This window comes from Vulpes lagopus, chromosome 24, assembly GCF_018345385.1.
Source record: "Vulpes lagopus strain Blue_001 chromosome 24, ASM1834538v1, whole genome shotgun sequence".
NCBI classification, from domain to species: Eukaryota; Metazoa; Chordata; class Mammalia; order Carnivora; family Canidae; genus Vulpes; species Vulpes lagopus.
In genome coordinates this window covers 33681306-33707072 of record NC_054847.1, presented here as the reverse complement: position 1 = coordinate 33707072, position 25767 = coordinate 33681306, and the positions used below count along the sequence as shown (strand labels likewise).

Here is a 25767-nt window from a genome sequence, read left to right as displayed (position 1 = left end):
TTGAAAGGATATTGGGTGGTATGTTTTTCTTGGTTTCTAGATCTGGGATTTTTTTTTTAAGACTTATTTTTTTTGTAAGATTTTGTTTATTTGAGAGAGAGAGAAAGAGCGAGAACACAAGCTAGGAGCAGAGGGAGAAGTAGGATTCCTGCTGAGTGAGCAGGGAGCCTGGTGTGGGATTCTTATCTTAGGATCCTGGTATCATGACCAGAGCGAAGGCAGACATTTAACTGACTGAGCCACCCAGGTGCCCTAAGACTGTTTTTTAGAGCAATTTTAGGGTAGCAGCAAAATTGGACACTGAGTAAGGAGTTTCTTAATATCTTCTCCCCTTATAGCCTCCCATATTAACATCTCCTACCAGGGTGTTATATTTATTATCAGTCAGTGGTCCTATACTGATGCTTTGTTACACCCCATAGTCCAGTTTACATTAGACTTTATTCTCGGGGTTATGCATTCTATGAGTTTTAACAAATAATGACATGTATAGTCATGAGTGTGTACAAAATAATTTCACTACCCTAAAAATCCTCTTTGCTGCACCTGTTCAGCTCTCTCCCTACCTCCACCCCAAGCCAGCACTAATCTTCTTAGTGTCTGCATTGTTTTACCTTTTCCTGAATATCACATAGTTAGAATTATACAGTATGTAGCTTCTATAGACTGGCTTTGTTCATTTAGTTGCATTATAGTTTCCTCCATTTTTCTCACGGCTTAATAGCCTTTTTCTTTTTGGTACTGAATAATATAATAATAATAGCAGACAGTTTCATTGTCTGGACTTGCCATGGTTTGTCCGTTCACCTACTGAAAGACGTCTTAGTTTTGCTTCCAGGTTTTGACCATGAATAAAACACTATTATAAACATCAGTGAGCAGATCTTTGTGTGGATATAAGTTTTGAACTCATTTGGATAAATAACCACTGAGCATGCTTGCTTGATCATATGGTATAAATGTATGCAGCTTTGTGACAAGTTGCAAAACTGTCTTCCAAAGTGGCTACCCATTTTGAATCCCCCCCCAGTAATAAAAGGCATTTAATTTTAATTTGCAGTTCTTTAGTGTCAATGTTAAGCATCTTAAGCATCTTGTCATAGGCTTATTTACCACCTGTATGTCTTTTAGTGAGGTATCTGTTCAGATCTTTTGACCATTTCTTAATTGGGTTGTTCATATTTTTTTTAGAGTGGGAGAGAAAGAGGTGAGAAGGGGAACAGAGAGATGGAGAGAGAATCTTAAGCAGACTCCACACCCAGCACAGAGTCCAGTACAAGGGTTGATCTCACAACACTGAGATTGTGACCTGAGCCAAAATCAAGAGTCACGTAACCAACTGAGCTGCACAGGTGTCCCTGGGTTGCTCGTATTCATTTTTTTTTCTTAAATTTTTTAAAAGATTATTTATTTGAGAGAGAGTATGCGCAAGTGTGGGCATGGGGGGAGGTAGAGACTCCTAAGCAAGCTCCTCACTGAGTGTAGAGCCCTACTTGGGGCTTGATCTCATGACCCATGCAATCATGAACTGAGCCCAAATCACATCTTGGACACAACCCACCGAGCCACTCAGGGGCCCCTGGGTTTTAAGTTTGTTTGTATATTTATTTATTTCAAGATTTACTTATTTATTCATGAGAGAGAGGCAGAGACATAGAGGGAGAAGCAGGCTCCCCGCAGGGAGCCCAATGCAGAACTTGATTCCGGATCCTGGGTTCACACCCTGAGCCAAAGGCAGGTGCTAAACCTCTGAGCCACCTAGGCATCCCTGGGTTTTAAGTTCAACAAGGAGGTCTTTGTAATATTCTGGATAAATTTTTTTTTTTTTTTATCAAATGTATCCTTTGCAGATATTTTCTTCCAGTCTGTGGCTTGTCATTTCATTCTCTTTACTTTGCCTTTGGCAGAATAGAAATTTTTAAAGAAGTCGCCTTTTTTTTTTTTTTTTTAGCATACTTTTTTATTTGCATATTATCAGAAAGCATGGCGGGGGTTGGGGGAAGCCCAGCCTGTGGAATATTGTTTGCATTTTATTAAAGCTTCACTTATGTCTATTTTAAGATCAATTTTTAGGGATATTCTGTGTGCTTTTAATTTAAAGTTATTTTGTTATCCTATTTTGGCGTATCTTTCATCTCTTTGCTCTACCTAAGAAGAGGAGTATCTTAAAATCCTTAACTTAAAAAGATGTCATCTTTTTCTCCCTGTATTTTTGTTGTTGTTGCTGTGTATTTCAAGGCTGAATTACTAAACACATGTATGTCCAGAATAAGTTTTTGGTCTGTTACTTTTTATCCATAGTAAGTCCCTCGTTTTCATTATGGTTTTTGTTTTAAATTCTGTTTAGGTAGGAGAAACTGCTATCATAGCTTTTTAAATTTTTTTTTATTTTGCCTTCTAAAATCTTGATGTATTGTAAATAGGAATTTTTTTTACATTTTTACTGCAAACTAGTTATTGCCAGTTCAGAAATTATTTTTATATTTAGCTTAGTGCTAGGTATGTTTATCAGTTTCCCTGGGAAATTAGAATACTTTTTTTTTTTCATTTCAGTTAGATTTTATTAGAATCTTTAGCAGTAAACATAAGAGAATTTATCTCTTTCCCAAATATTTATATCAGTTATTTCCTATTATTTATTATATAAATAGTTATTTGCTATTAAGTGTTTGTTGAAATACAGTGATTATAGACCCACATTTTGGTCATGATTTTAATAGAAGTGGCTTTAGAATAACTTTTTATTGGTTTTCAGTAGGTTGCCCTTCATCATTTTGATTTTGTTTTTGTTATTTCTAGGATTTTTGTTCTTATTTTTTTAATTTATCTGACCTGTCATAATTTTGAGGATGTGATTTGATCATACCGAGTCTCTTGGTGTGTTCCTGCGATAGCTTCTTTTCTCAGTTTGTTAATAGAAATAATTTCCTTACTGATTTCCCAATATTAAACCACCCTGGCATAGCTATAGTCAATTCTAATTTGCATATATACACTGCAGGTTTCACAGCTTTTCATCTTTTCCTATGATCTGAAACAAGGACATTGTAATTTTGTGTTCTTTAAATCCTACATGATATTCTGCTATGAAATTATCTAGTTGGGTATCTTTTAGTTCCTTTTGTAGTAATTGGAATGTTTTTGTATGATGTGTTTCTTCCAGGGCAAATTATAATAGTTTGTGAGGAAATGATTTGCTCTAGATTTTGGGACTTGGTTGTAAATCTTCGATTTGCAATTATGTTCTTCCTTAATTCTAATCTTGTATTTTATCTTTTTCTTATTTTCCTTATTTAGAGTAGTTGAGGGAACTTTTCTACCTATGTAGTGTTTCAGTTTAGTCATGTTTTTTCTCTTGGTTTCATTCAGTTGAGCTTATACTTGACTACAGAAATAGTCATGTATGTAAATGTTTATTTTGTGTACTTAGGTTTATTTTAGTTTAAGTATATTGAATTTATTCACAAGCCAATTGTGAAGTATATTAGCTCTCTTGATAATTATATATATTCACTTTTTCCTTTTATCCAGTCTTTTTTTCTTTTAAACATTTTCTGTGTATTTTTTGCCGCTATACCACAATGTCTTGTTCTGTATTTAACACTGCATCTTAGACATTTTCTATTATATCAGAACACAGATATCCATAAGATACGTGTACAGTGTGAATGGACCCTAGCTGAACAGTTTTCCTGTGGGTAGATGTTGACCTACCTCCAGCTTCTCCCCATTACAAGTAATCCTGCAGAGAACATTCTTGCCCATCTCTGCAACTGTGCATACAGTGGGGCTTTGTGGCGTGAAATACCAGCACCAAGGGATTCTTTGCATTTTTCTTTGTCTTTTGTTTGCATTTTCAATTTTGATGAGAACCAGTAAATTGCCTGTGAACCAATACTAATCCCAGTCCCAGCACTGGCGCGACAGTGTACTTTTCCTCACACCCTCCTAACATTGTATATCAGTAGTCTTTAACTGTCACTCGTCTGATGAACAAAAAGTTTTCATTTAATGTATGCTTCCTTGATTTACCAGTGAAGTTGAACATCTAATTATATTATCTGTATTGAGTCCTGTTAATGGCTGTATTTATTTTTCCATTAGATTGTCTTACTAATTATAGTAGAGTTTTGTATATTAAGGATGATAGTTTTTTAATTCCTTATTTTGCAAATTTATGATTTCGGTTTGTTCATTTGTAAGAATGTTAACTTTTGGTTGATTCCGCAGAACTATCATTTGTGTTGACAGCTTTTTATAATAACAGTAACTGTCAGTAATAAAGTAATTTTGGGAAGGCTGTCATCTGTAACAAAAGTGCAGAGTAATACTAGAGCTCCAGTGCAAGGATTGTTCTACTAATCTTATGGTTAAAAGCAACTAATCTTATGGTTAAAAGTAATGTCCTGGTTTTGGCCCATTCAGAATACACATCTCTTTGTCAGGTATTCTATGATTAGGCAAGGACAATCTAAATATGTGATGGGCAGCATTTGTTTATTGCTCTAGAAAGGTCTTATTTTTTTTTTAAAGTAGTGATTTTTAGGAAAATAAGTTTTTTGAGTAGACTGTGCTGTCCTCACTACTTAATATAACTACTTGCCTAAGTCATATATTTTGTCCTATGAAGACTTTCATAGGACAACTTTATGGTTGTTACTGATATATGCATTAGTGTTTTATGCCATTCTTCATCTTATATTTAACATTCAAAGATGCATTTTTTTTTTAATTTTTCTTTTAAAATACTACTTACTAGTTTTGAGCAGAAGCAAGATACAGTTTTACTTTAAGTTGCAGATTAGGTGCATTGAAGGAAAAGGAGCAAAAGTTTATCAGATAAATCATTTTTCTCCAGAATTGACTTCTGTAAGTAGATTTATTAGTTAAGGCATTAGGACAAAATTTATATTCCTATCTGAAATGATTGTTTCTATCTATTGATGCAAAGTGTTGGAGCCTTGTCCTTAATAGGAACTTAGTGGGTGGGCCAGGACAATGTTGTAATGAACTCACTAGCCAACTATGTTAAATTTGGGCATGTTCCTGTACTTTCTTATGCTCCATTTTCTCTTTTTATAAAGTGGAGATAATAAATAGTATCTACTTGAGTGGAGTTAAAGAATTGAGAATTGATGCAGAGCAGTGAGTGGCATAGCAAGTGCTTACCACTCGTTAATAGATCAGGAATTCATCTGTCCTTATTGACAATTAGACTGTTCTGAATATAATACCCTTGGCACAGCATTTGTGTGAGTAAAATTGGTCTTTAGAAGCAAATTTGACTGAATTGTTCTAGTTTTATTATTTACTCCCTGAATCACTATGAGCAAGTTATTAACCCTTGTCAGCCTTGGTTTTCTTATTTGAAAAATGAGGATAGTGTTCATACTGGTTTGTATAGTTGTAAGGCTTAAATAAAGTAATGGCTAGTGAATACTAAATTGCTTCTTGTTTTACTGGTTTGTATATCTCTCCTCTTTGTCCCTATTATATGGTAAAGTGTACCTTGTCCCTTTTAATTCCATTTTTCATAAGTTTGTTTCTGGTGAACTTCCTCTTTTCCTGAATGCCCTTTAGCAGGTGCAACTTAGGAAATTTAAATATAATTTTGGAACTTAATATATTCCTCTTTAGTGCAGTCCTGAGATGCTGTTGGGTTCATTTTTTAAAAAATAAAAGAAATACAAACCTCTGTATGCCTTAGCAGAATTTGTGAAGTAAAGCAGTACTCATAGTTGAGGCTTCCATATATTTCTAAATCACATCACCTTTAGGTTAAAAAATGTTAAAGTAACAATAAGCTAAGTATTTCCAGCAGTTACTCTAATATTTGCTCCAGAAAGATTATAGTTGTTACATGCTGCTCAAGGTGCTAGAACAAGTTAAGGAATTTAATACATCTTTTGAACTATCTAACTCTCCTGCTATACCATGCATAATCCATTTGGTAAATAGTCATGTCAGATGACTTAATGAAGGATCTATATGAAAAGCAGACAGTTTGTTATCAAACAGCTCAAATTGTATCAAGTTTCTTCTTTGAATTCTAATGGCTATTTATAATTCCTTCACATTAACTCATTTTCTTCCAAGAAGTTTTAGAAAATAATCATCTTGCCTCATCTACTTGTGTTAAAATCACATTAATTTGTGTCCTTAAGTCATCTTTACTTGTTCTCCATCCCCTCATTTTGCAAATCTTCATTAAATAGCATATTTGCTTTGACCATTGAACATGTCGGAAATGGAGATTCGTTCTATAATCCATTGTGTCTTATGATATCCAGTCTGCAAGCAGCAGTTATGGCTTAGTTGTGCATAATTTGAACAACAAAAGTGCCAACATCAGAAGAATGAATGTCAGTGGTTTGAGAGAAAGCTCTAGAAATAATGATGACAGAGCACTTTTATCAGCTAGGAATAAAGTGATTATGGTGAGAGAGTAATGGTGAGAGAGTAGAAAAAGCAATAAAATGATGTATGTTGAACCACATTCCCAACGCAGAAATCAGAAGTAGGTGTGTGCTATTTCTCAGTAAAGTTGAGAAGGAAGAAAGAAGGTTCGGCTTTAAGTACAGAAGATAGTTAAGAATAAGTGCCGGTGATTTTCAGTTTTAATAAATGCTGTGTTATTATTGACAAAGGGAATGATCAATACATGTGGAATATAATGGACGTCTACAGCTCTCATTCAAAAAATGGTCTCAGTGTGAAAGTTTAAGGAACAGCTTAACTGTTTTGCCTATTTTTCCTTTTATTTATTAAAAAACTGAATTTTGATTAAAAGTGCCTAAGTAAGAATACATGTTTCAGAAGTGCAAAGTAAAATCTGAGTGTTAAAAAGCATGTGATAGTTTGAAGATATTTTTACTTTTTCTTAGAAATATATGTACAGTGTTTTGTCTTAGATTTGAAGAAACGTGATACAGGTCATCTCTAACCCTTTTTCAACCGTACTTTGTTACAATCTAAATAATCTGGTACCTGGAACTGGACTTAATACCTTTGATGTCATTCAGTAATTTGTTTATTCATGATTCCTTGTAAAATTACTTTTTTTAAACGTCTTAAAACATAATTGACATATAAAGCTGTACATACTTAATGTGTATAACCAGATGATTTGGGGAATAAATATATACCTGAGAAACTGTCACCACCAAGACCACAGACACCTATCATTTCTCAAAGTTTCTTACCACCCCTTTTATTATTATTTTATGTGTTTATGTATGGGAACCTTGTAAAACTCTTAATCAGCCTTTATCTGAGGCATCATGTCTATTGATACCTGAAGTTTTACTAGCAGCTTTGAGTAGGTTCTTAGTAGTTCGTCTGGGTCCTAGAGTGGATATACGTTCTACACCAGTGTCACATAATACTATCACCTGTTTTATGTTGAAGCATTTGGATTCACTTTTTATCCCTGTTAAATTTCACCTTGCTTGATAAATTCTGTCATCCAAAATGCATCCTTTCTAGCTTTGACAGCTGCGTCTTTATGGCATGTCAGTCTAGAACTTTGTCCAAGTTGAGGTACATAATCTTTGAATTCAAGTTGTTGAACTAATGAGCAATCCACCTATACAACATTAGCATCTACTTCATATATTTTAGCTACAAGGCATAGGTTGTGTTGCATGTAGATTGTCTTGTGTGTGTTACTGAATTACCATTCTCAGAAGAAACAGTCATATCCTTCTCCTTCAGAGATACTTTGTAGAATACAGAGATCTAAAACCTCAATAGATCCATGCCACTTTTGAAGTACTTCTAAATGGTCTGTTTTTCAGTTATCTCCCTACTAGTTGCATTGATGAATTATTCCAAATGACTTAAAATTGAGAAGTATGACTATTTTTGTACTTTTGTTTGCATATTGTTAATAAAACTAATGAAAACTAATGATGTTCACTTGTATAGCACTGTTAAATAATTTAAATCTTTCTGTAATTTTTGCTCTTCAGAAATCAATGTGGACTGAGCATAAATCACCTGATGGAAGGACTTATTACTATAATACTGAAACAAAACAGTCCACTTGGGAGAAACCGGATGATCTGAAAACACCGGCTGAGGTAAAAATTTGAGCCTTTAAAATTTATAGGGGGTGGGGATTCCTGGGTGGCTCAGAGATGGAATGTCTGCCTTTGGCCCAGGGCGGGATCCTGGAGTCCCGGGGTCGAGTCCCATGTCGGGCTCCCTGCATGGAGCCTGCTTCTCTCTCTGCCTCTCTCTCTCTCTCTCTCTCTTTCTCTCTCTCTGTGTGTGTGTGTGTGTGTGTGTGTGTGTGTGTGTGTGTCTCATGAATAAATAAATAGAATCTTTAAAAATAAATAAAATAAAATAAAATTTTTAGGGATTGTTAAATGGATTCTTTTTTATTTTTTCTTTTTTCTTTTTGGATTTCATGAGTATTTGGTAGGAGGACAGACCAATTTTGTTTACTGATTTTTTATTTTTTGCCCCTGCTCAGGAACCCTTATCAAGTGGCATCAATTTGAGAAAGATGATTTAAAGAATAAATTTGAAGAGCAGAAGGACTCTCACTGCTTGCCCTCCATTTTTTAAATTCACATTTTAAACTGTTTTCCTTTTATAGCAAACCTAGGTGATTCCATGTTTTCCAATGAATTCTTAAGTTTCCACTGAGTTGGGGTAATGGAGATCGAATTAAATTACAAGTACTTTCTTCTTTAAGAGTGGGAAATCTTATCTGGGAAAAGCCTCTGAAAAGCATGTTTATTTCTTTTTGTGTTGCAAATTTTATCATTTAAAATATACAGTGTGGAAATTAGATTGAAGGAATGAACTGAGTAGACGTTATTGCATAGGGAACTCTGGAGTCCTAAGGAAGAGTTGATCTGGCATTTCAGGCCATACTTGGGGATTTTTTTCTAATTGGCAGCGTATGTTTATTTTCTCCCTCTTAATTAAGGAATTTGAAGATACAAAAATATTTTCCAGGCCACCATATTAACGCACAGCAATACTTGGGATGGAAGGTTGGCAGATAGTAAAATTTTTTTATCCCAGGACTGACATAAGCAAATCTTCTTCCTTAAATATCATCACCAAAATATCATCTAAATAAGAGTTTTCAGTAGCATTCTCATGCCACCCTAGCCAGTGTTATATATATTAGGTTTTAAGTATATCATACTTTTTTTGTTTTCTTACATAAGATAGTTCACATAGGTTTAATAAATTATAGCCATAAACCTTGTCTAAGCATGGATAAAGCAGGGTTTGCTTTTTCCTAGTTTTCATGTTTTTCCTACTTTTATTAGTATTTGAGGAGTCTGTCATTAATGGTTTGATATGGATTTTACTTATGGTGGAGTATAAATGGCAACAGCAAATAGGATTTGAAATTTATATAGACCTGATTTTTGAATCTTGCGTCTGCCCCTTAATTAGGTGTGTTATCTTAAACAAGTTATTTTCTATAAGCAACAGTATAAATTAGAAATAATGGTATAGATGTTGCAGTATTATTGTAAAGATTAAATAATATTTCAAATAACATCACCTTCCCTGGTGGTCTAGTGGTTAAGATTTGGCGCTCTCAAATAACATCACCTAAGTATGCTGTGATTGGTAGCTTATCTCAAAAGCATTTGATTTGTAAAGATTCTGATAATATTTAGTGAAGCAGAGATGTGAATAATAAGTGATGGTATTAACTGAAGATTTTTATTTTCCTTTAGCAACTTTTATCTAAATGTCCCTGGAAGGAATACAAATCTGACTCTGGAAAGCCTTACTATTATAATTCTCAAACTAAAGAATCCCGCTGGGCTAAACCTAAAGAACTTGAGGATCTTGAAGGTAACACAGAAAAAAAATAATTTTTAATGTTAATTTTTTACATATCTATGTCATTCACATTGAAACAATCCTTCATAAATAGGATTGTTCAAACACAGGTCTTATTTTTAAAAATTAAATGATTAGAACGTTTTAAATGGTATAACCGTTTTATGGGCTCTTATTTTCTTGTTGCTCTAGATATCAGTTCTATAGATTTTAAATAGATTTTTATTTGATTTGATTCCACTGAAACTAGGATACCAGAATACCATTGTTGCTGGAAGTCTTATTACAAAATCAAACCTGCATGGTGAGCTGCTTTGATAATTCATTTTCTGTCATTATTTAACATTTTTTAGAGTATGTTACTAATGTTCACTAACCATAATTGGGTAAATCTGCAGTGAGAAATCTCTAATTAAAAATTCATTTAAGGGTTATATTATAAATGAGCTTGTAAATTTTAAAATTATACTTTGATTTAAAAAATTAATTTACCATTGGAAAATTGAATAAGGGCATCATGTACAGTATTTATAAATACAGCTGTTGAGACATACATATAATATGTGACTTCACCCATGTAGCAGATAGCAGAGAGCCTTTGAGTTTAAAATTTTTAATATATTGTCAGACTATGCATTTAATGCTGATTTTATTTTAACAACATTGCAAATTAGCTTTTATGTTTGTTATAGGAGGATTTTTAAAAATACCATGCTTCACTTACAAAGGGAGTATTTTTCATTATCCTTAACTATACAAAATACCCCTGAAAATTGGGAAATACTACTTAATATAAAACCCAGTTCTTCAAATAGAGATTAGAGTGAAAATTGAAAATTCAGTTCTTTTACTCTCACTTTTGAAATAGAATCTGGTGTCATTAATTATCAACTTAGCAGTAATTGCTTAAGTAAAATGCTTAGAAGCATTTTAAGAAATGGAGCCAGTAAATTAGTCATCAGTGTGGAATGACATCTGACAGTGAAGAGAATAAAAATTTCCTAAAGGCACTATGGTCTTAAGTCTGCTTACCTTTTTCCTGTGTCACGTAATTAGCTTGGATCATCATTGTATCTGAAAAATATGTTAATTTATGTTAGTAATGATGACTCCTATAGTATGTTTTGTCAGACATCCTAAACCTGCTTTCTGAAATGATTTCCAGTAAGGGGGGATAAGTTTTTTAAGTACTTTGATAAAGTTCAGCTTTGTTATCAGTTATGTGGACCATCTCATTCCCTAATGATGCTGAATATTTTTGTTACTCATAAAAAAAAAATTAATTGGAATGGAAGCTGAAATACTGAATACAAGTCTTTTTTAAAGCTCTTTAAATTTCTATACTAGCATTGGCTAATAATAATGTAGATAGGTAGATTCCCATTTTATTCATGTAAAAAATATCAAGCTCATTTCTGATATAACCCTACTACAAGATAGTTGGTGTGCATAACTATCTATCTACCTGTCAATGCTAGTATATATGTGCTGGAATTTCATAATATGAATTTGGTCTCATTTTGAATTTGGTACCTTTAAAATGATCAAATAGTTTAACCCCCCAGAGAAAATGCTGTTTTATTCCAGAATTATACAGATACTCTGAGTTCTGCAATAGCCAGTAGCCTTTGGGAAAGTAGGAGTGTGCAGAGAAACTTTACTAAAAACTGCTGTCATTTAAATTTGTCTTCATTCTTTAATTGCTGTCCTGGAACTTTGGAGCAAGCATTTGCTCTGAAAAAGTTTGGGTTTTTTGGATGGTAAATTAAAATCTTATTGTATGAGAAACTTCTCCTTATCTCCCTTTAAAGTTTGTTTTCAGTGATTGTATTTAAAAACCATGTCATAGGTAACTGTTCTTTTTTCTCTTTAATAGCAATGATCAAAGCCGAAGAAAGCAGGTAAGCAGTTTTGGACATCAGTACAATTTACAAATTTGGTATCTCCAATATGTAACATTCTTGTTTTAACTATTTGCTTTATAGTATAAATAATATTTACCATGTTCAGCCTGATGGTGTGATATCTTTGGAAGATTTGGGGTAGGGAAAAGAATATTTACCAAGATATATACAAAGGACAGTTTGCTAGATGGTAATTATTGGAATTTGGATTACATCCTTTGAATTAAGAAGCCTGTGTTACAGAAAAGTCCAAAGTTTGGTTTGATTTAACTCCTGTATCCAGGTGTTCTTTGAATATATGAAGTGAATAAAATTTAAAGTTCATATAGAAATTTATGATATAGGCCAAATTTTATGGTATGTAATACAATGTGATAGTAGGGCATTTTGTGATTGAAAATAATTGTTGGACTTCCGGAAGTGCAGATTGTTGCATGAGTCCCTATGCTATATTATTCTGGATGTTTGCTCAGTTAAGTCGAAGTAATCCAGTTTCATTGTTTTTAGTCTTCTCAGATAGCTTAATAGTTTGTCACATTGCCTTTCTCTCTTTTATAAATCTTATTCATTTGATTTTAGAATAGACTATATTGTATGGCTTCTGATTATTAACGAGATGACCAGTTTGTTGTTGTTGTTGTTATTTTTTTTAATATATAGTAAGCAAGAAGAGTGCACCACAACATCAACAGCCCCGGTTCCTACAACAGAAATTCCGACCACCATGAGCACCATGGCTGCTGCGGAAGCTGCTGCCGCTGTTGTTGCTGCAGCCGCAGCTGCTGCTGCTGCTGCGGCTGCAGCCAATGCCAGTGCTTCCACCTCTGCTTCAAATACTGTTGGTGGAACTGGTCCAGTTGTTCCTGAGCCTGAGGTTACTTCAATTGTTGCTACCGTTGTAGATAACGAGAATACAGTGACAATTTCAACTGAAGAACAAGCACAACTTACTAGTACTCCTGCTGTTCAGGATCAGAGTATGGAAGTATCCAGTAATACTGGAGAAGAAACAGCTAAGCAAGAAACTGTATCCGAGTAAGTTCAGTGACTTGTCTTTTGCAAAATTAAGACTTCATTAATGGAAGAAATTTTGAGTTTACTTGATAGCCATTGAGTGTTTAAAAATTTTTTGAGAATCAAAAGATGAACCTTTAGATAATCATTACCAAGGCTGAATTTTGTGGGCTCATGGTCTTAAATTGTTGAAAAACTATTCCTCAAGTTTTACAAACCAGACTTCAGAGACACAGGGCGAGGAACAAATTAAAGTGGAGTACCAAGCACCCTAGTAATCAAGATATGTCAGTTACCGTGCAGCAATTTTATTTAAAAAAAATTTTTTTTTTTTTTTAAATTTATGATAGTCACACAGAAAGAGAGAGAGGCAGAGACACAGGCAGAGGGAGAAGCAGGCTCCATGCACCGGGAGCCCGAAATGGGATTCGATCCCGGGTCTCCAGGATCGCGCCCTGGTCCAAAGGCAGGCGCCAAACCGCTGCGCCACCCAGGGATCCCCCGTGCAGCAATTTTAGATTTTAAGTCAAAACTAATGCAAAAATGCCCATGATTATTAAAATAACAAAATTTTAAATAGAGACAGGATTAGTATTAACTATTTTGCAACAGGCTCAAGTATGACTTAGCACAACTCTGCAAGGAAGTGCTATAGTTTGATGTTGAACAAATAGAAGCAAAGATTAGGTAGACAAAAATAAAGATTTACTAGGGTGTAAGAAAACTGTTTAATAGGGTGTAATTAAATTGGTATAACTTTTTAATGACAAAATAGCTGTATCTGTCAGGCTGTAGTTTACATGTGTGTGTATTCTGTATCATCTGGTCATATTTCCTGTGGCTGTGCTTTATATAGATATAAAAAGTAACCTTGAGCTATGCTTCTTGACTTTAATGTCCACATATATTTTTTAAAAAACTGTTAACTGTGATGTCACATTCCATACATGATCACCCATCTTCTTAATACTTAAACATTGATTTCATCTCCCAACTTCTTGTTAAATACTCTTTTTTATTTTATGTACAGCTCCCAAAGTGAAAATAGCTTTAAATTTTTTTCTGATGCTTAGAAGTTGAAAAAGGAATCTACATGGTATATTTGAAAGCATAACAGTAACATTTTTATGTATATCCTTGTGCCCTTTTTTACGTTTTATTTCTTCTTTTAAGGATTTATTTATCTGAGAGAGAGAGAGAGCGCGTACACACTTGTGTGGGGGAGGAGGGCAGGGGGAGAAGGAAAGCAGACTTACCCTCTGAGCACAGAGCCCAACATGGGACTTCATCTCAGGATCCTGAGATCATAAAGCAAGAGTTGGATGCTCAACCAGCTAAACCACTGAGGCACCTGTTTTATTTTTTTTAATAATGTCTGCAGCCATCCTGGAGCTCCAACTCACAATCCCAAGATAAAGAGTTGGTTATTGGTCTGTTTAGGTTTTCTGTCCTTCCTGTTTCAGTTTTGGTAGTTTATAAGTTTCTAGTCCATCCATTTCTTCCAGATTGCCTAATTTTTTGGCCTATAGTTGCTCATATGTTCTTAAAATCATTTGTATTTCCTTGGTGTCGCTCATGAACTCTTTCATTCATGATTTTATTAATTTGGGTTCTTTCTCTTTTCCTTTTGATCAGTCTGGCTAGGGCTTTATCTGCCTTATTAATTCTTTCAGAGAACCACCTCCTAGTTTGATTGATCTGTTTTACTGTTCTCTTGGTTTCTATTTTGTTAAATTATGCTCTGATGTTTATTATTTCTCTTCTCTCTTAGGCTTTATTTGCTGTTCTTTCTCCAGATCCTTTAGGTGAAAGGTTAGCTTGTTTTTTTGAGATTTTTCTAGTCTTTTGAAAGAGGCTTGTAATGAAATATGCTTCCTCTTAGGACTGCCTTTGCCATATCCAAGGTTTTAAACAGTTGTGTTTTCATTTTTGTTAGTTTGCATGAATCTTTTTAAGTCTTTAATTTCCTGGTTGGACCCATTCATTCTTTAGTAGGATGCTCTTTAACCTCCAAGTGTTAGAGTTCCTAACAAATTTCCTCCTGTGATTGAGTTTAAGTTTCAAAGCAGTGTGGTCTGAAAATATGTAGGGAATAATCCCAATCTTTTAGTATTGGTTGAGACCCGATTTGTGACCCACCCATTATGTGATCTATTCTGGAGAAAGTTCCATGTGCAGTTGAGAAGAATGTGTGTTCTGTTGCAATAGGATGGAATATTCTGTGATTATCTGTGAAGTCCATCTGGTTGAGTGTGTTATTCAAAGCCCTTGTTTCTTTGTTGATCTTCTGCTTTGATCTGTCTATTGCTGTGAGAGGGTTGTGGAAGTGTATTATTATTTATTTGTTTCTTTACTTTGGTTAGTAATTGGTTGGTATTATTGGCTGCTCCCGAATTAGGAGCATGAATATTTATAATCGATAGATCTTGCTGGGTAGGCCCTTTAAGTATGATATAATGTCCGTCTCCATCTCTTACTACAGTCTTTGGTTTAAAATCTAATTTATCTAGTATGAGGATTGCTATCCCAGCTTTCTTTTGAGGTCCATTTGCGTAGTAAATGGTTCTCCATCCCCTCATTTTCAGTCTGAAGGTGTCTTTAGGTCTAAAATGAGTCCCTTGTACGCAGCATATGGATGGGTCTTGTTTTTTTTTTTTTTTTTAATATTTATTTATTCATGAGAGACACAGACTTGAGAGAGAGAGAGGCAGAGACACAGGCAGAGGGAGAAGCAGGCTCCATGCAGGGAGCCTGATGTGGGACTTGATCCCGGGACTCCAGGATCACACCCTGGACCGAAGGCAGGCGCTAAACCACTGAGCCACCCAGGGATCCCCGGGTCTTGTTTTTTAATCCAATCTGATACCATTTACTAATGGACTAAAAATCATAAGATACCTACGAATAAACCTAACTAAAGAGGTAAAGGATCTGTATTGTAAAAACTACAGAACACTTATGGAAGAAATTAAGGAAGACATAAAGAGATGGAAAAACATTCCATGCTCATGGATTGGAAGAGTAAATATTGTTAAAATGTCTATGCTGCCTGGAGCAATCTACACATTTGATGGAATCTCTATCAAAATACCAATGATGTTTTTCACAGAGCTGAAACAAATAATCCTCAGATTTGTTTGGAACCAGGAAAGACCCCAAAAAGCCAGAGGAATGTTGGAAAAGAATGCCAGAGTTGGGGGCATCTTAATACCTTACAAAGCTGTGATCAAGACAGCATGGTACTGCATGAAAACAGACACATAGGTCAGTGGAACAGAATAGACAACCCAGAAATGGACTTCGAACTCTATAGTCAACTAATCTTTTGACCAAGTAGGCGAGAATATTCAATGGAAAAAAATAAACAGTCTCTTTAGTAAACAGTACTGGGAAAGTTGGACAGCCACATGCAGGAAAATGAAACTAGACCAATCTCTTACACCATACACAAAGATAAACTCAAAATGGTTGAAAGACCTAATGTGAGACAGGAATCCATTAAAATTCTAGAGAAGAACACAGGCAGCAACTTTTTTGACCTCGATGACAGCAACTTCTTGCAATACACATCTCTAAAGGCAAGCGAAGCAAAAGCAAAAATGAACTTTTAGGACTTCATCAAGATATAAAGCTTCTGCACAGCAGAGGAAGTAGTCAACAAAACTAAAAGGCAGGCTGTGAAATGGGAGAAGATACTTGCAAATGACAGTTAAGGGGCTAATATCCAAGATCTATAAAGAACTTTAAAACACCCAATAAACAAATAATCCCGTCAAGAAATGGGCAGAAGACATGAACAGACATTTCTCCAAAGAAGGCATACTGATGGCCAACAGACACATGAAAAATTGCTCAACATCACTTGGCGTCAGGGAAATACAAATCAAAACCTCAATGAGATACCACCTCACACCAGTCAGAATGGCTAAAACTAACAAGTCAGGAAATGACCTTTTGAGGAGGATATGGAGAAGAAGGAATCCTCTTATTACACTGTTGGTGGCAAGCTGGTGTAAAGCCACTCTGGAAAACCATAAGGAGGTTCCTCAAAAAGTTAAAAATAGAGCTAACCCTGTGACCCAGCAATTGCACTACTATCTACCCCAGAGATACAGATGGAGTAAAAGTGCACCTCAATGCTCATAGCAGCAGTGTCTGCAATAGCCATAGTGTAGAAGGAGTTGAGATGTCCTTCAACAGAAGAATGGGTGAAGAAAAGGTGGTATGTGTGTGTGTGTGTGTGTGTGTGTGTATTATATATATAATATATATAATAATGTACACATTAATACACGATAATATATATTACATATATATATATAATATACACAATGGAATATCACTCGACCATCAGAAGGGATGAATACCTACCATTTACATCAACATAGGTGGGACTGGAGGGTATTAAGTAAACTAAGTCAATCAGAGAAAGACAATTACATGGTTTCCCTCATATGTAGAATATAAGCAATAGTGGAGAGGACTACAAGGGAAGGGAGGGAAAACTGGGGAAAAAAAGTCAGGGAGGGAGACAAAGCATGAGAGACTATTAACTCTGGGAAACAAACTGGGGGTTGCTGTAGTGGGGAGGTAGGTGGGGGATGGAGTAACTGGGTCAAGGACATTAAGGAAAGCTCGAGATGTGATGAGCATGGAGTGTTATACACAACTGATGAATTACTGACCACTACATCTAAAACTAATGATGTACTATATATTGGCTAATTGAATTTAAATTAAAAAAGATACATACTCCAGCATGTTGAATGATTATTATTTACATATATGTAAATTTCAGTGTTCTGATAGACATTGTAAGTTTTGGGATGGTATTTTATATATCCTTTTATACTTTTTTTTTTTTTAAGATTTTATTCATGAGAGACACACAGAGAGGGGCAGAGACATAGGCAGAGAGAGAAGCAGGCTCCCTGTGGATCGACCGGACCCCAGGATCATGTCCTGAGCCAAAGGCAGATGTCCAACTGCTGAGCCACCCAGGCATCCCTATTCTTTTATTTTTTTCTACAATAATTTGTTTTTCATAATTTCAGCAACAAACAATTACTTTCTGCTTATTTTCTTTCTAGTATTTCCTTCTAGTATCTGAATCGTCATAATCTTTTTAATTTCTGCAACATATACCATTTACAGGTGGTAATTTTTGACTGGGCCCTTTATACTATTTCTGATAATTTTGAATAAGTTTCCCAAAGAAAGGTTACTTGACTCAGAGGGTATGAATATGTTTTGTGTAGTTGCTCCATTTAATATTTGCTCCATTCTCTTCCCCTAAGCATTCTGGTTCATTTTGGGTTTTTTTTTTTTCCTGCATTTTTTACCTTTATATAGGAAGAGATGTTAGTATTATATGATCTTTTCATTTTATAAAGACCCCCAAACTAGTGCAGTTGGTAATTCTTGAATATTTTCATTCTTTTTGTTTGATATCAATGTTTGACATACTTTTTTGTGAATTACAAAAGAATATATATATATATACTTTCAGTTTTGTGGATCAGTCTTAAAATGATGCAGTTCTGTAGTAGCATATAAGAAGCCGTAATATATAAACTTACGAGTAAAACTATATGTATAGAAACAGATAGTGGGCTAGATTTGGTTCTCATGAATTGTAGTTTTTCCCATCCTGATTTAGGTACCCTCAATATCTTTATATTTATGCACACTTGCCCAAATCCTTAATTACTAAGGCACTAAAATGAAAACACTAGGTAAGTTTTATAGACCATTTAAAAGTATTCATTTGTGGACTAGTGGAACTAATGTTTTAGTGTCATTGTTTTTTTAGAGGCCCCTATGCAGGGTCCTAATAACTGAATGTTCCAGGAAAAAAGTGTATTACCTTTATGTCTTTATGTTTAAGTAAGTGTGTAGGGTTCATACGGGAGAGTTTATTCTAAAATTATAAAATTTAACCTCAATATCAAATGCTTAAATGATTAAAAATTGTTTTTATAAGCGAAGCAAATGTTTACTTGTTATAAATACCATATTTAAATTTCCCTCTAGTTTTACTCCAAAAAAAGAAGAGGAGGAAAGCCAACCAGCAAAAAAAACCTATACTTGGAATACAAAGGAGGAAGCAAAGCAAGCATTTAAAGAATTATTGAAAGAAAAGGTATTAAAGATTTTTATATGACATGCAATAATTAGTAAAGTTACTGTTTAATGCAATCAGCACCTTGATGCCCTTTTTGAAAATGCTAATCTCATAAAATGTTGTAACCAAAAATGAACTAAAGTTTTTTGGAGAATATTTTTGTGAAACTGATTTTAACCAAAAAAAACTTTTGTGAATAGTGTATTACACAGCACATTCCACCTCTGTATGTAATTATAATGTTTTTTTATTCATAATCTTTTATCTTTTAACCAGTAGTCATAAGAAAAATATCCTTGCTCTGTTTAAATTTCAGTTTAAGTTTTCTTTTTAGTCTGTACATATATATTACCCAGGTTTGCCTTGGTTCAATAAGAAATTATTAGACCTCTTTCAAACTTGAGCAAAGGGAAGTGCTTGATGTTTGCAGTGAGTATTATACTTTATTTCCTGTTGTATGACTTTTACAGTATTTGTGCAAAATTTTAATTTTTGTCATTAAATGGTTTTCAGCGGGTACCTTCTAATGCTTCATGGGAACAAGCTATGAAAATGATCATTAATGACCCAAGATACAGGTAATACTTGAAGTTTTTTATTTACTTTTCCAACTCTAGCAAATTCACAATTGTGTAAAATAGTGTAACTTTTGACTTTGTCTTCTGTTATTTTGGATACCAAGAATAGTTGTTTTATGTCAAGATATGAACCAAAAAGCTTCTCATTCAATTTGAGTACAGATGAAATTAGAAGTTTTTGTAAAATAGAAATTATTCTCTGTAATCATTTAATTTTTTATATCTTACTGAAATTTTCTTAATTTGTGAATGAAGTCATTTTTTTCTTCAAAGTATTGACATTTGATCATCATGCTTTCATTTACTCTTATATGGTATATTTCTCTTTAGTGCTTTAGCAAAGTTGAGTGAAAAAAAGCAGGCTTTTAATGCTTACAAAGTCCAGACAGAGAAAGAAGAAAAAGAAGAGGCAAGATCAAAATACAAAGAGGCCAAGGAATCCTTTCAACGTTTTCTTGAAAATCATGAGAAAATGACTTCTACAACCAGATACAAGTAAGATATTTAGTAATGCATAGTGGTGTTTATTGCACTGTTTTTTTGTTTTTTTTTTTTAAGAATTTATTTATTTATTCATGAGAGAGACACAGAGAGAGAAAGGCAGAGACACAGGCAAGAGGGAGAAGCAGGCTCTATGCATAGAGCCTGACGTGGGACTCGATCCGGGTCTCCAGGATCATGCCCTGGGCTGAAGGTGGCGCTAAACTGCTGAGCCACCCAGGGATCCCCTATTGCACTGTTTCTATATCAGACTTTGCCAAGTACAGTACCTCACCCAAAGTAGATGCTTATTAAAGCTAAATGGGTAGGAGCATGGCAGTTTCATAAGGTACAAGATAAATCAGAAGTTAAATGTAAATTTAACGTACAGACTTCCTGAATTATTATTTAGGGACTAGAACAATAGAGGGGTAGACAGTGTAATAATTAAAGCCTGACTTCTTTAATATAAAAATTGAGGGATGCCCGGGTGGCTCAGATGGTTAAGCATCTGACTCTTGATCTCAGCTCATGTCTTGCTTTCAGGGTAGTGAGTTGAAGCCCACATTGGGGGTGGGGAGAGCTTCAACTCCACACTGGGCATGGTGTCTACTTAAAAAATTAAGAAAGGAATATATCCTATATATATATGATATATATGTAACATTTTTGCAATAAATTATTATGTGCTTCCTTATTTTCCTCAGTCTTCTAGAAAAGCATTAGTTGAAGATTCTTCATTTCTTTAAATAGTCCTATTTTATGTATTAACTAAATTTCTGGCATCTTTTTGAAGTCTATGATTTAGTTCCATGGATAGTTCTTTAGTGTCTATAGCTACCCTAAAACATACAGTCTTGACTAGAAAACATGGCTCAATTAGAACTTATGCGCTCCTTGGGGTGCCTGGATGACTCTCTCCCCCCCTCTCTCTCTCTCTCCCTTTCTCTCTCTCTCACAGATAAATCTTAAAAAAAAAAAAAAAAAAAAAAAATTTTACCCACTCCATCTCTAGGGAGAAATGGAGGCCTAAGCTATTTTGTTCTTTTCTTAATTATCCAAAAGATTTTTCTATATAATACACTCATGAACTTATAGTGTTCATTGGGTGGTTCTAAACTTAATATACAGTTAATGTACTTAATATACAATATAAAGTGCTCAATATACTTAATATATAATAGCTTAAAAATAATTTTTATTGAATAATATATAATACAGGGTAACACTTAATTTTTTTAATAGAAAAGCGGAGCAAATGTTTGGAGAGATGGAAGTCTGGAATGCAATATCAGAACGTGATCGTCTTGAAATCTATGAAGATGTTTTATTCTTTCTTTCAAAAAAAGAAAAGGTATTATCCACTCTTAATTATTGGTGTTTATAGATAAAACAAGGTATTTCTTCATTCTGACTAGGAGTTACTTTTTAACGCTCATTTTTGTTGTTTGGTTTATTCAATTTATGTGGTGTAGCAGATCTCAATATTAGAATGGATAGCTCCTGTAATAGTAGATATTGATGTGGACACACTAGGTACAGAATTATTCAACTGTTACTTGAGTTGTCATTAATTGGCTGTCTTACGCCAACTTTGAAAGATACTTTCTTTTTAAGCTCATTAGGTTTTTAAAATACTCAGTATTTTTGTTTATATTACATTTCTATATATTTTCTATACAAGAACAGTAGTAATACATAATTGTTACCACTAAAATGTGCTTGCATGATGATAGTATTTTAAAACACCTTGTTATCTATTTTATTACTCAATAAGTTGTATCTCATTCAGTCTTAAAGAGATTTATAGAAATGTAAGTATTAACAAAAATTGAACATAACTGAAAGTGGTTGGAGACTGTGGCATTTACCTATTGCGTGACTTGTCAACAGTAACTTTCATTTTACATTCTGTTGATGCATAGTTCTATAGGAAGAGAGATTTATGGAATTGTTGGGGAGATAGGGTTCCCAGAATCCAGATTCTTAGGAGAAAGGTAAAAGAAAAATTGAAGGTAAGCAGTTACCAAGCCAAGCACTTTGACAAGACCACTGGAAAAGTAGTGTTGGTATTAAAAATAAATAGATAACATGAAACTTGAGCATCACTTAGAATTTGATTGCAGTTCAAATACTATACTTTCTTTGAATCTCAAAACGTGTATTCATTCTTTTGATTTAGGAGCAAGCAAAGCAGTTACGAAAGAGAAATTGGGAAGCCTTAAAAAATATACTTGACAACATGGCTAATGTAACATACTCTACTACCTGGTCTGAAGCCCAACAGTATCTGATGGATAATCCAACTTTTGCAGAAGATGAGGAATTACAAAGTAAGACTAGTGACTAAATGGGAGAAAGTTTTTTAAAGTCAACAGCGAAGAATTCTCACTTTTATTATGAGATTACTAACTGAATTTTTATACAATTGTCTATTCCTTTTTTTTTTTTCTATATATTGAGGGTGAGGGAGAGCTAGAGGGAAAGGGCGAGAGAGAGAGAATCTTCACAACCTTGAGAACATGACGTGAACTGAAATCAGAAGTCAGATGCTTAACTAACTAACTGAGCTACTACTACCCAGGCAGTCTCTGTCCATTACCAATAGAGTGTTTTGTTGATTTCCTTTCATTATTCAGGAAGAAAATATTAGCTTTATCAGATAATCCTTAAAGTATGTTTGTCATAGATAAACATGAAATTGTTTTTGCCATTTTTGTGTAATTTAGTAAGAATCCAATTAATTACCACAGTTTTACTCATACTGTCTCCTTGAGGTAATGGCTTTAGAGTTTTGCAAACACCAAAAAAAAAAAAAAAAAAAATGTATTAGTATTATCGTGCCTTACACTTCCCCAGGTTCTTTTTCTGACTGACTTGGTTGCTTTTTAAATTATAGCTTTCTGGATTACCCCTCTGAATACTGTGCTTTTATTCAGTAGGTGTGGGGTAGGGCCTAAAATTCTATCCTGTGAAAAGCTCCTTAGGTAGTGCTAATGTTGCTGACAAATTTTACAGTAATAGTTTTATTTCCCTTAATTGTGTCTTGTCACATGGTCTTTCTTTCACCCTCAAATTCAAGATATCTTTTAATGAGATTGTTTTGGAATTTTTTTAAAAACATATTTTCTAGTTAGATGATTACAAGTTATATTTGAGTTTAATTATAAGTATTTTGGAAAGCTGATTTTGAAATTTATAGGAAGTTAATGTAATAAACTGCTTTCCTTACTGATACTGGACATTTTAATTTTTCTTTAACTGTAAAAATCTCTAGACATGGATAAAGAAGATGCATTAATTTGCTTTGAAGAACACATCCGAGCTTTAGAAAAGGAAGAAGAAGAAGAAAAACAGAAGAGTTTACTGAGAGAAAGGAGACGACAGCGGAAAAATAGAGAATCTTTTCAGGTAAATAAAGTCTCTTTTCTAGCTTAATTTCTTACCATAGTTTGTGAACTTAAACAATAATAGAAACAATTTTGAGACCCCTTCATCCCAGATCATTAGGCTTTGTGAAGGATCCATACACATTTAACTCAAGTGCTACAATTAGTTTTGGATACATCTAAGGAAAACAGCCACTTTAGGCCAGGGGAACTTAAGAGGCTATAGCAGATTTGATATTTAGCACTGATAAGTCAATTAAGGTTCATCTGGGAAAGTGGAGTTGCATGATAGAAGACTGAAAAGAAAGTATGTGTGATGACTGACTGATTCATAGTAGTTGATATTTAGATATTTAGTGTGTAGAGAAGAGTAGAGAATGGTACGGGGTATGTAATTTTGGGATAGGCCATAGTTCTTAAACACTATAGAAGATGAAATTATGTATCCTTTATATAGGCCAGTGGTTCATTTTCACCTCCAGATACCACTTTTATCCTCTCATTAATAGGGAACATCGTGGAGTAATGAGTTTTTACATTTCGTATTTCACCAGATTACCCATTTCAGTAATTATATTACTAGCAGCATTAATTGCTTACTGCTATACGTTTTAGATTGATAATCACTTAAATTTTTATTACAGCCTTATGAGAGTTGGGTAATATTTTTGTTATGTCCATTTATACAAGGAAATGGACTTAGGTGAAGTGACTTAACCAAATTCGACGACTGATTAGTGGTGCCAGAATTTGAATCTATACAGTCTTAATTACAAAATCTCTTCCATTAAACATTCTATGAAGATTTTTTTAAAGATTTTACTTATTTCGTTGAGAGCGTGAGATCACCAGCAGGGAGGAAAGGCAAAGGGAAAAGCAGACTTCCTCTTGAGTAGAGAACCAGATATGGGGCTCATTCCTAGGACCCCAGTATCATGACCTGGGCTGAAGGCAGATGCTTAAAGGACTGAGCCAGCCAGGTGCCCAACACTGTATTAAGATAAATGCTAAATTACAGTAACTTGAACAGACTTATTTCTCCTTTAATGATAATTATTTGGTGTAGGGTAGTGCCCATTGCCATTTCCTAAGGTAGTAGTTCTCACAAATGTGTGTGCATCTGAATTACCAAGTAATCCCTGCCCGGTGTGGGGCTTGAACTCAACCCCAAGATTAAGAGTCACATGCTCTACCAATGGAGAGCCAGGCATCCCACCTAGAGGGCTTTTAAATAAACTCTTTATGTCATGCCGAAGGTCACTTAAATCATCTTAAATGACATAGTCAATAGCATTACTTCAGTCCTTATTCCTAAAACTTTAGTATTTATTAATCTTATGGGTTCCTTTATTATAGTGGTTTCCTATAAGGATCATACAAAATATTCTTAGAACTACATGTTTCTTGAGCTTCACCCCTAGAATTTGATTTACTAAGTCTAGGGTGGGTGGGTTCTGAGAATTTATATTTCTAGGAGGTTTCTAGGTGATAGTGATGCTTCTGGCCCATACTTCGAGAATCGTCCTGGGCCATTAGCCTTCTATTCGTGTTTAGGAGTTTGTTGTCCACGTTACCAGATTTCAGCTTGAAAGAAGTTGAAAGGACAGTTTGTTTTTGTTTTTGTTTTTTAAAACAGTGATTAGAAGTTTTACTCTACTTCATAGTTAGCTGCTGAGAATTTAGTCTCATGGCTGTAAGTAAAAACAAAGGAGGCTAGAAAACGTAGATTTTAACTGAGCAGCCTTGTGCCTAGGAAGAACATATTTTTAGGTTTTTTAATATTCTGCAACTGTTGAGCTTTAATGGCTCTTAAGAACGTTTTGCAGTGGTTTAAAATAAGACCTATATGTTAAAAATAAGGTAATCTGGGTTACAGAAAATAGAATTTGGTAATCTTCAAAATCATTGTGTGTTATATACTGATGACCTATCTTAATTCAGACGAACCACATTTCATGTACTTTAAGCTACATTTGACCTGTGTCTACTATATTGAACAGTGCAGACATAGAAATTTTAACAGAATTTTGAGCCATAAGTCTTTAGAGATATTTATTCAGTTAAACACTCGAAGGATTTGGGGAAGCAGGATGTGTAAATTGTTGAGTATAAAAGCCCCAGTATGTTGCCCTGAAAATCAGCAAATATGGAAAAAGGATAAAGAAGAGAAATTAGAATAAGCATATAGATTTAGATTTAGGGTATAAATTTAACATAGAAGAAAGGAAATCAGTTTTTAAATCAGATATGTAGTTGAGTCTCGGTTCTTTAAACTACTGTATTACTTCAGTAAAATTCATCAGCTTAAAGATCCATATTTGTTAATTAAAAATTAAAAAACAAAACCCAGCCCAAACACGTTGGGTACTATATCTGAAAACAAAAAGTGTGTTTTACAGGAAACATGTAACACATTCTTTAGCATCATCATTAGAGACAATACCTAATATTTCTCC

General features: G+C 34.2%; 1 protein-coding gene across 5 annotated transcripts in view; it reads left to right on the top strand.

Moving 5' to 3' along the window:
• PRPF40A (pre-mRNA processing factor 40 homolog A) overlaps window positions 1-25767 on the top strand; it is a 57977-nt gene that overhangs the window by 23763 nt on the left and 8447 nt on the right. For 3 of the 5 annotated variants that reach the window (XM_041739394.1, XM_041739395.1, XM_041739393.1), the window contains exons 7-17: window positions 7971-8081; window positions 9714-9834; window positions 10073-10126; window positions 11699-11723; window positions 12387-12761; window positions 18774-18882; window positions 19378-19442; window positions 19773-19937; window positions 21168-21276; window positions 22105-22255; window positions 23200-23333. In XM_041739394.1, the coding sequence (XP_041595328.1) occupies window positions 7971-8081; window positions 9714-9834; window positions 10073-10126; window positions 11699-11723; window positions 12387-12761; window positions 18774-18882; window positions 19378-19442; window positions 19773-19937; window positions 21168-21276; window positions 22105-22255; window positions 23200-23333 (1419 nt within the window). The remainder of the gene's footprint in view (window positions 1-7970; window positions 8082-9713; window positions 9835-10072; window positions 10127-11698; window positions 11724-12386; window positions 12762-18773; window positions 18883-19377; window positions 19443-19772; window positions 19938-21167; window positions 21277-22104; window positions 22256-23199; window positions 23334-25767) is intronic. The other 2 variants (XM_041739398.1, XM_041739397.1) reach the window with 1 other exon arrangement.